General features: G+C 42.7%; 1 protein-coding gene across 1 annotated transcript in view; it reads left to right on the forward strand.

The window, feature by feature from the left end:
* The window catches only part of SLC2A5 (solute carrier family 2 (facilitated glucose/fructose transporter), member 5), a 38,251-nt gene that overhangs the window by 13,894 nt on the left and 13,263 nt on the right, over positions 1-11,094 (forward strand). The window contains exons 4-5 of the mRNA XM_006873095.1: positions 1,437-1,561; positions 7,802-7,954. Of these exons, the coding sequence (XP_006873157.1) occupies positions 1,437-1,561; positions 7,802-7,954 (278 nt within the window). The remainder of the gene's footprint in view (positions 1-1,436; positions 1,562-7,801; positions 7,955-11,094) is intronic.

Below are 11,094 nucleotides of genomic sequence, written 5' to 3' on the forward strand. Positions count from 1 at the left end.
GAGCATTGTTTCGTTCTGCTGTGCATGGGGTCGCTATGAGTCGGTTCCGACTCGATGGCACCTGACAACAACAACAACAATCAGGGCAGTGGTCTCATTGCTTAGGCGACCCTGAGCTTCTGTTAGGGGTGATGGAAAAACCTGGAAATGGATCATGGTGATGGTTGAACAACACAGTAAATGTAATTAATGTCGCTGAACTGTATACATGAAGAATGTTGAAATGGCAAATGTTATGTATCTATTTACCACAGTTAAAATAAAAGGGAGTATGTGCACACTGGCTTGCTTCATATAAGCCACATTTCCTTATAACTTATTACGTTAAAAAAAAATTCATATAGTGTCCTTTCTATGTAAAATTTTTCCCTTAATTTTCAAGTCTTTAAATTTAACTCTCACGTATGACTTCTGCATTTTGTATCTCAAGAAAGTCTATGTCTAAAGGATATTCTTCTATATTTAAAAAAATTTTTTTACACATTTATTTTTTCCAGATAGAATTTCCCTGGAATTTTATTTAAATATGTGATGAAAGAGAGCTAATTAATTTCCCCCCCATTGGAAAAATTAATTGCTCTGGAATTGATCATAATTATTCATGCTTCTTTACTCTTCCACGTGAATTTTTAAATTAGTTTCTTGAAACTCTTGACAGAGAATTCTGATGGATATTGCCTTGAGCTCATGAATTAATTTGAGTACTGTAGACATAGTCTTTGTCTAATTCTGTTGTCTGATACTGCGCTGATTGAGTACACTGTCGCTTGCACATGGTAGATTGTTCCATGTGTTTTGTGATGGTAGTTCTCCATCATTAGTGGACCTGACTGTGGCTGTGGGGAGCCTAGATTTAGGGGGTTCCTCCAGAGAAGTTTCATCTTTGCTTCTATCGTGTTCTCCAGAGCTGCTACCAACTCAACTCCAGCTTCAGGAAACTGATGAACTTCCTGAAATTCCCTCTATTTGAGATTTGTTACAGTTGTTTGTTGATTTTGTTTTAAATTATTGTTCTTGTGTACCATCTAGCTGATTTTGATTCTCAGTTATTCTATATGATAGAGTAGAACTTCTTCATAGGCTTTCCTAGGTTTCAATCTTTACAAAAGCTAATCACCAGATCTTTCTTCCTGTGGAGTGACTGGTGGGTTAGAATCTCCCACTTTATGGTCAGCAGCAAGTGTGTAGGCTAGCTTAACCATTGCACTACCAGGGCTTTAAAACCAAACCAAACCAGTGGGTATTAATTTTTATCGACTTATTTTGCTGCTTCTATTAAGAGAGTCCTCTGTTTCTACCAGTATAATCTGAAAACATAACAGTCACATCTACAACAGGGCTTGAGGAAGTTTGTATGGAGGAGACAGTTGGTGAATATTTGTTGAATCAACAACCACATCCTTAAACCAAGCTAACTGATGTTTTGTCCTGTGCAGAAAAGGGACCTTGCTATTCAACAACATCTTTTCCATCATACCTGCAATCTTGATGGGCTGCAGCAAGATGGCCCAGTCATATGAAATCATCATTTTTTCCAGACTTTTGGTGGGAATATGTGCAGGTAAGCAATGCCACACTGTTTTGTCAGTCTGTTATTAGGGATGATCGAGGAGGAGGAAGAACAGGCTCCCGGGGATCCAACCCAATCTGGGGTCTCTGAAGCATACAAATGCAAGCTGTTCCTTTGCCTCTGCAGTGAAATAGATGCTCAAGCCCCTCTATTATTCTCATGTGCAGACTGCATTCCTGTGATCCTTGCTGGGAGGCTTCCTGCAAAGAAAGCTGCTCTTTGGAAGCACTGAAAGACAGAATCCTAGGTTCAAAAGGGAACTTCCAATCCAAGGTCTTTATATTTGATGTTTCTAAGCTGCCGGCCTGTGTCTAGTTAATGGGCGGTGAAATGTTTAGTGAGAAATATTTTATATATTTTTTTAAAAAATGCAATAGAATAGAAATACTGGTAACAGTGGGAGCTAACCGTGCCCAGCTCAAAGAGGGTTGGCGATTGCATAGCTTTGAATGTGTGTCACTCTCCACAGTCTTGGCAATTTTCCATGTTCTCATATCAGGCTCCTGAAAGGACTCACAAGCCTCTTCCAAACCTCCCATTCCTGGGCTCCAACCTGTAATATTTCCCATTCCAGTTATCATACCAGACATCCACATTTTGCAAATTCTAGTCTGTCTTGGTTTTGCTTCATTGACTGGTTCAAACCAGTTTGACGCCATAGTTCTCTTGTCTGTAATCTTTACAGAAGCACATTGTCAGTCTTTTCTTCTAAGGTGTCAAGGAGTAAGTTCGAACTGCCAACCTTTAGGCTACTAGTTGAGGACAAACTATGTCACCCAGAGACCTTAGTGTTTATATACTGAGCTATCATTTCATGTTGCTTCTCTAGAAAAAGAAATTCAAGTAGACACTAAGCATTAAAAAAATATGCTTAACCTCATGAATAATCAAATGTACATGAAAGAAAACATGAAATACTGTTTTCTTCCCATCCTACTGGCAAACAGTCAATAGAACAGAAACCTCCAGTGCTAGAGAGAATGTTTGTTGTTGTTAGGTGCCATCAAGTCAGTACCCATGCATAGTGACCCTATGCCCAACAGAACGAAACACTGCCCAGTCCTGTGCCAACCTCACAATCGTTACTATGCCTGAACCCATTGCTGCTGCCACTGTGCCGATCCAAGAGAGAATATAGGAAAGCAAAAACTCAGCCTTTTAAGACATGAGTCTGAATTACTACAACTTTTTAGAAAAGTACTTTGAAAATGTTTATCAAGATTAAAAATATCCCAAACACGTTGAATCCAACTTTTGTTGCAAGATGACCATAGTATACACCAATGTAAGCACATCATTGTTCTTAGTGGCTAAAACTGGAAACACCATGGATGCTTATTTATCAATGAGAAAATGTTTGAATTATATGAGGAGGATTCAAAAAGTTCATGGAAAAATAGAATGAAAAGATAATGGAATTTTCCCATAACTTTTTGAAGCTCCCTGGTACAAACAGGAAAATTATATAGTCATTAAAGCAAGTAAAATAATTCCATTTTTATGTATTGAATTTGAAGGGGAATTTCCTTCATTTGAAGTCCTAGTGTGACACTGTAGGATAAACACTGGACCTCAAGGTCAGTTTGAACAGCAAGGTCGTCTTGAACTGCAAGGTTGGTGGTTCAAACCTACCCGCTGCTCCTCAGAAAGCCCTATCCAGACTTGAAATGAGTCAGAACTGACTTAATGGCACTTACCAGCATTCATGATTTACTAGTAAATGACCATCACAAAGTTAAAATACAAAGAGAGAGAGAGAGAGAGAGAGAGAGAGGGAAATAAATACTAGTAACATAGTGCAGTAGTATAGGGCTCTTTTGCTGTTGTTGTTACGTGCCATCGAGTTGGTACTGACTCATAGCGACCTTATGTACAGCAGAACTTATTAACACTGCCTGGACCTGGGCCAACCTCACTGTCATTGCCACATTTGAGCCCATTGATGCTGCCACTTTGCCAATTCATCTCGCTGGAGGTCTTCCTCTGTTTCTCTGACCCTCCACCTTACCAAACATGATATCCTTCTCCAGCAACTGGTCCCTCCTGACAATATGTCTGAAGTATGAGAGATAAAGTTTGGCCATCTTGGCCTCAAGGAGCACTCCGTTCAGTTTGGAAGCTCTGCTGAAACCTTGGGTGACCTTGTTGGTATTTGAAATACTGATAACATAGCATAGTATAGGGCACTTTGTTGTTGTTGTTGTTATGTGCCTTGGAGTCAGTTCCGACTCATAGCGACCCTACACAGGGTTTCCGAGGCTATAAATCTTTACAGGAGCAGACCTCCTCATCTTTCTCCTGCGGAACCGCTGGTAGTTTCGAACTGCTGACCTTGCAGCTCGCAGCCCGATTCGTAACCACTACGCTACCAGAGCTCCTTTAGAGTATGCAAAAGATGTTTCCAGGGTACTCATTCACTTTCCCCTCCTGTGAGAAGCTAATGACTTGTCTGGGATCTCTCACCTGGTAACTTATAAAGCAGGTTTTCAAAGACTGATCTATTGTCCTCCAGACCTATTGGCCAGGCTGTACTGCAGTTAGTGGTTTGGGGACTTTCTCCCATAATTGGCATTAACTAAAGAGATATTTCCAAACCATGATGTTTCCATTCGCCTAATATGCATGCGAAAGTTAGACAATGGATAAGGAAGGCAATAGAAGAATTAATGTGTTTTAGTTAATGGTGTTGGAGAAGAATATTAAAAGTACCAAGGTCTGCCAGAAAAACGAACAGATCTATGTTGGAAGAAGCACAACCGGCATGCTCCTTAGAAGCCAGAATCATGAGACTTAGTCTTTCACACTTCAGACATATTACCAGGAGGGACTAGTCCCTGGAGATGGATATCATGCTTGGTAAAGTGGAGGGTCAACAAAAGAGAGGGAGACCCCCCCAGTGAGATAGATTGATTGGCACGGTGGGCACAGCAATGGGCTCAGGGGTCACAGAGATTGTGAGGGTGGAACAGGACTGGACAGTGCTTCTTTCTGTTTTGCATAAGGTCACCATGATTCAGAATCCACTTGACAGCACTTAACAACAGAGAGGAGTCCTGGTGTGGCACTAGAGGATAAGCCCTGGGCCAAAAGACCAGTTTGAACCATAAGGTCGGTGGTTCAATGCCAGCAGCTCTCCTGGGACACCCTATGCAGGGTCACTATGAGCCAGAACCGACTCATTGACACTTAACAGCAGCGGGACACTGTGGTTCAAGCTATGGTTGTGCCCCTCCCCACCCCCAGGTGCATCTTTTTTAGGGCAGTGTTTCCCAGGGTCATGCCAGGGGAAGTGAGCAAGGCTTCTGGAGAGTCAAGTTTAAGGAGGTGCCCACTCTCAGGGTGCTGCAAATGCAGGGTAGGCACCCAAGAGAGGCCTCTGGGAAGTTCCTGCCCTAGCATCACCAAGTATCTCTGATTCATTCTCTCTTTCCAAGCATGAGGTAGAGGAGAAGGGGTGATTTAACCAGATGTCAGCCCCCTCAGTTGGAGTTAACCGACAGTGGTTCAATTTGTCAGTTAACTGACAAAGTGCAGTCCAGGAGCTTGGTGCTAGGGGCAATAATGAAGAATTGCAGGGCTGGGGAGAAAAATAAGGGAAAAGATTCCCACAGAGAAAAGAGACCATTCCAAGGGGAGATGACGGACCCCAGCAAGCTGGACTTGGTTGGCAGTTTTCCCTGAGAACATGTGGATACCTGGACCCCCAGCCCTGTTCCTGCCTGTCGGTGGGGCCTGCAGTGAGCTCAGCTGTTGCACTAGATTGTTGATTCCTGAAGTCGTGGGCAGTTCCAGTCACTTTCTTAGTGACCAGGATTGCTGCTAAAGGTATCGGTAGCCCCTGACTTACATGGGCTTTCATCCTATTGTAACTTGGTTCTGACGTAAATTGTATACCTCTTTCTATTATTACTACATTTTATTATCAGTATCTTTATAAATCCAATCTCTATTTGTCTTTCTGGGTTGGAAACATTACTTATAAATTTACAGAGAGTGATAACATCTGCAAAATTATATACTGTATGTAGATACATATAACTAATCATATATGTACAAAAAAAATACAAATAGACCATCTCAAGGGTGGCTTGGCATAATTCACATACGTTGTGATTTGGGACTATCTGTAGTAGGCCTCAACAGATAACAAACCACAGTTAACATTTGTAACCTTTCTCCTTAAATAATGTGACTTGTACACGAAGCCCATCATCTCCCCTTGGAATGGTGGTTAAAGCTCTTGGCTGCAAGCTAAAAGATTGGTTGTTTGAAGTCCCCAGCTGCCTGGCAAGAGAAAGACATAGTAGTTGGCTTCCTGAAAGATTTTCAGTCTTGGAAACCCTTCGAGGAAGTTCTACTTGGACCTGTAGGGTTGCTATAAAATGGAATCAACATAACAGCAGCGAGTTTGGTTTGGGCGGGGGTAGAGCAAACGGTTAGTTAATGCAACTCATGTGGTCCACTGCTAACCAAAAGGCTAGAGATTCAAATCCACCCAGAAACCACTTTTAAGAAAGGCTTGGTAAAAATTCTGCCAGTGGAAATCCTGTGGAGCACAGTTCTACTCTAACGCACATGAGACTGTTATGAGTCAGCACCAACTTGATGGCATCTGAGTCTGGGAAACACTGAACCAGTGGTTCTCAAACTTCCTGGTCTCAGGACCCCTTTACACTCTTAAAATTATTGAGGGCTCCAAATAGCTTTTGCTTATGTGGTTTCTAAGTATTTACCATATTAGAAATGACAACTGGAAACTATCTGAATTCATTAGAAAATGATAGCCATAAGCTGGTGGCTCCATAGAATAGACACATGACTATGACCCACAAAATTGGCAGTTTGAGCCCACCAGGCACTTCTCAGGAGAAAGAGGAAGTTTTCTGCTCCCTCAAAGATTTTCAACCTCAGAAGCCCTATATAGAGTTACTATGAGTTGGAACCAACTCAATCGCACTTAACAAAAAACAACCTGTTTTTGGAGGCCTTGTATGGTGCTGTATGATAAGCACTGGACTGCTAACCACAAGGTTAGAAGGCTCAAATCCATGAGTCACTCCTTGGAAACCCTATACAGGATCTCTGAGTCAGAAATGACTTGATGGCATTTAACAACAATCTATTTTTGTGAAAAGTAACTATTTTCTAAAACAAAAAATGTGTAGTGGGAAGAATAGCATAGTTTTACATTTTTGCAAATCTTAATATCTGGTTTACTAGTTGCAAAAATATATGACACCGACCATTGTTTTATGGTCTATGGCTAGAAGAGAGAGACATTAGATAATTCACCTCACCACACTAGTAGAAAACTGGACTCTCAAATCTACTGGTGCATTCAGCCTACTGGGATATCACATGCCATGTTGTTAGTTGTCATCAAGCCGATTCTGACTTATGACTACCCCATGTGTGCATAGCAGACCCTTACTCCACAGGGTTTTCAAGGCTGTGACCTTCCAGGAACAGAACACCCAGTCTTACTTCCAAGGCTCCTCTGAGTGGGTTTGAACTGCCAATCTCTTGGTTAATGGTCCAGTGTTTAGCCATTGGAGCTACCCAGGGGCTTCCACATGTCTTATTGCTCCTTGGAATTTCCACTGTTTGCTTAGAAGGAAACAAGAATAAAAAGGGCAAGTACTATCTCAGTTCTATTCTGTAAACCATCTTGGTCTTACAAACCCCTGAAAAGGTTTCAGGAAGTCCCAGGTCCTCACTGGTCCTCTAAGAATACTTGCTGGTGTGTATCCCATTCAGTTCTTCCCCATTCCCCTTGGAAGACAGTGGAGTGTGTCATCTCCTCCATGCTAGTTCAAAACTCATTTAAATGCACTCCTATCACCTGAGCCACCCAGCTCCCTTTTACAAGGGAGTAAACACCTGCCGGAGTAGCAAGTTAGAAGAGTATCTCGGCTTTGTGTAGCTTTTTCCTGAGACCCAGACCATTTAGGAGGGAAGACCAGAGACCCAGCCAAGCTGGGTGCCCTGGTGGCACCAGTCAAGAAGCAAGGGCACCTGCTCATGAACTTCTGTGATCTGTTTTCTTTTTCCTAAAAATTTAAAGAACTAATAACTAAAGAAATGTTTGCTTTTTGTCGTATAGTTTGGGGAGAGTTCTGGCATGAATTAGGTGATTGCTAAGTTAGAAGACATGTACAGAATTGGAAGACACAGCTTGTCCTGACAGACTAATTTTTCTTGATCATGTTTCTGTTTGAACCCCTCTCCCAGGTCTGTCTTCCAACGTGGTCCCTATGTACCTAGGAGAGCTGGCTCCTAAGAACCTGAGGGGAGCTCTCGGAGTGGTGCCTCAGCTCTTCATCACTGTTGGCATCCTTGTGGCCCAGATCTTTGGGCTTCGGAGTCTCCTCACAACTGAAGAAGGTGAGCTCGGGATGGCTCTAGATCCCTGGTCCTCCCATACCCCCCCTCTGTTCCTGAGCAGTAGACAAAAGCCTGACGTTTCAACTGTTGCTGTTTTTATTTTTCCTAATAAGCTGTCTCTTAGGAACCTCTCACAGCCATGAGGCTACAGTGCCTGTGTAGTGTTTGTGATGACAAACTGGCTTATGTTTTCAGTTCCTCCCATGAGACTGAGTAAGCAGGAAGTGCCATGGTCCTGCTTCTGGGGAATCAGCTTCTCTTGGTCTGTTGGGTGGCTGTTGGTACGGAGGCCTGCGGCTCAGTAAAGATGACCACCAGTGTGCCAGACTATGCTTCAGGCCACTGGACCCCTTTTCGTAAGAGCCTCCCAGAGCCACTGCATTGAAGGCATTGGTAAAAACAAGGCTCCAGGAATTGACAGCAAAGAAACTGAAGTCTTTCAACAAACTGAGGTAGCACTGGAGACACTCACTTATCTATGCCAAGAAATTTGGAAGACAACTATGTGAAAACAGACTGGAAGGGATCCGTATTAGTGCCCATTCCAAAGAGAAATGACCCATTAGAATGTGGAGATCATTGAACAGTATCATTACTATCACATGCAAGCACGATTTTGTTGAAGACAATGAAAAAATGGCTGCAATACTACATCAAGATGGAGTTGCCAAAAACTCAAGCCAGATTCAGAAGAGGAAATAGAACTAGGGATATCATCGCTGACATCAGATAGATTTGAGCTAAAAGCAGAGAATACCAGAAAGATGTTTATTTATACTTTACTGACTATGCAAATGCATTTGACTGTATGAATCATGATAAGCTATGAATAACATGGCAAAAAATAAGTATTCCAGATAACTGTGTTCATGAGGGAACTGTACATGGACCAAGAGGCAGTGGTTTAAACAGAACCAGGGGACACTCTGGTAGTGTAGTGGTTACAAATTGGGCTGCAAACCTTAAGGCCAGCAGTTCGAAACTACCAGCTGTTCCGCGGGAGGAAGATGAGGCGTTCTCCCGTAAAGATTTACAGCCTCGGAAACCCTGTACAGGGTCGCTATGGGTTGGAAACGACTCGACGGTACTTAACAACAACAACAACAAGGGGACATTGAATGGTTTAATATCAGGAAAGGTGTGTGCCGGAGCTATATTCTTTTGCCACATTTATTCAGTCTATATATTAAGCAAATAATCTCAGAACCTGGGTTATATGAAAATGAATGTGGCATCAGTATTGGTGGAAGATTTATTAACAACCTTTGTTATGTAGATGACACAATCTTGCTTACAGGAACCAAAGAGGACTTAAAATACTTACTGATTAAGATCAAAGAACAGTCTTCAGTATGGATTGAACCTCAATGTAAAAAAAAACAAAAAGCTTCACCACTGAACCAATAAATAGCATCATGATAAATGGAGAAAAGACAGAAGTTGTCAAAGATTTCATTTTACTTGGATTCACAATCAACACTCATGGAAGCAGAAGTTGAGAAGTTAAACAACATATTGCACCAGGCAAATCTACTGCACAAGACTTCCTCAAAGTGTTCAAGAGCAAAGATATCAGTTTGAGGACTAAGGTGTGCCTGACCTAAGCCATGAATAATTTCTTTTAGAAAGATCAGCACAAGGCTGGTCCCTAAGAGTTGGAGGTTCAAGCTATCCGAACTGTTGGACTTTTCTGACATGTTATACCCTTCCATAGTCTTTGATACCAATCACCACTCCTCTCTTCCCTCAAGCTCCAGGGTTATGCAAACGCTGCAACATCTCTTAAAACTCACAACTGTCAAAGGAAATGACTCATGCAATTATGGAGTCCTAAATCTGAAGTTCTGGTAGCGCAGTGGGTACGAATCGGGCTGTGAACCTTAAGGTCAGCAGTTTGAAACTACCAGCTGTTCTGCGGAAGAAAAAATGAGGCTTTCTGCTCCCATAAAGATTTACTGCCTCGGAAACCCTGTACAGGGTCACTATGGGGCTGAACTTTCATTTTTAACAGAAAACATTGAAGTAGCCACAAGGCACCCAGGTGGAGAGTCCAGCAGGTGCTGGAAGACCCGGGAGCCTCTAGTAGACGGAGCAGCAGTTGGAGTCTGAGAACTGAGAGACAGCTTGGGAGACAGTGTAGCCACTGAGAGGAAGATTATACCAGGGTCTGGCACACCCCCTCAGAGGGACAGTGGCCTGCCAGGGGCATTAACAACTCCTCAAAGGAGCCTGAACCCCTAGATGGTGCAAATGGCTAGCGCACTCAGCTGTGAACCCAGAGGTTGGCGGTTGAGTTCACCCAAGGTGCCTTGGAATAAAGGCCTGGTTATCTCAATGTCATACTGCCCAATGAGCAAGGTTGGTGCAGGCTTATTTGTGCTTACTTACTAATTTGTAGTGAACAATTATGTGTTTTCACCACATCAAATGTTCTACTTCTAATAAAGCTGGCATCTGTCTCTCTCCAATCCCCCAGCACCTTCTGACAGAATGAATCAAAGTCTCTTTTCAAAGTTACAACGTCTGACAGGCATGGAATACCCAGTCTGCAAGGTAAGTACACCTTATTTGTGTTTACTAATCTGTACTAAACAGTTTCAAATGCTTTTCACCACATCTTTGATAAGTGGAACCCATGTGAAACTGTTCTCTACAGATTAGTAAGTAAACACAAATACGCTTGTACTTACCTTGTTCATTAAGGAGCTCTGGTAGCGTATCAGTTACGAGTCAGGCTGGTAATCTCAAGGTCAGTAGTTCAAAACTACCAGCACCTCTGCAGGACAAAGATGAGGCTTTCTGCGCCCATGAAGATTTACAGCCTTGGAAACCCTGTACTATGAGCTGGTTCGCTATGAGTGGAACCGGATCCACGGCACACCACCACCTTGTTCACTGGGAGATCTACTTTCACAATATCAGCCACTGACAGCCTTAGGGAGCACAGTTCTCCTCTGACATACACAGGTCCCCGTAAGTAAGAATTGGCTCCATCATATCTAGGAATGGATAGAAGGAGTCTACACTATTCACTCACTTATATTTTTAAATAAAGGAGCTCTGGTAGCGTAGTGGTTACGAATCGGGCTGCGAACCTTAAGGTCAGCGGTTCGAAACTACCAGCCGCTCCGCGGGAGAAA

This window comes from Chrysochloris asiatica, unplaced genomic scaffold, assembly GCF_000296735.1.
Source record: "Chrysochloris asiatica unplaced genomic scaffold, ChrAsi1.0 scaffold00223, whole genome shotgun sequence".
In the NCBI taxonomy this organism is placed as follows: domain Eukaryota; kingdom Metazoa; phylum Chordata; class Mammalia; order Afrosoricida; family Chrysochloridae; genus Chrysochloris; species Chrysochloris asiatica.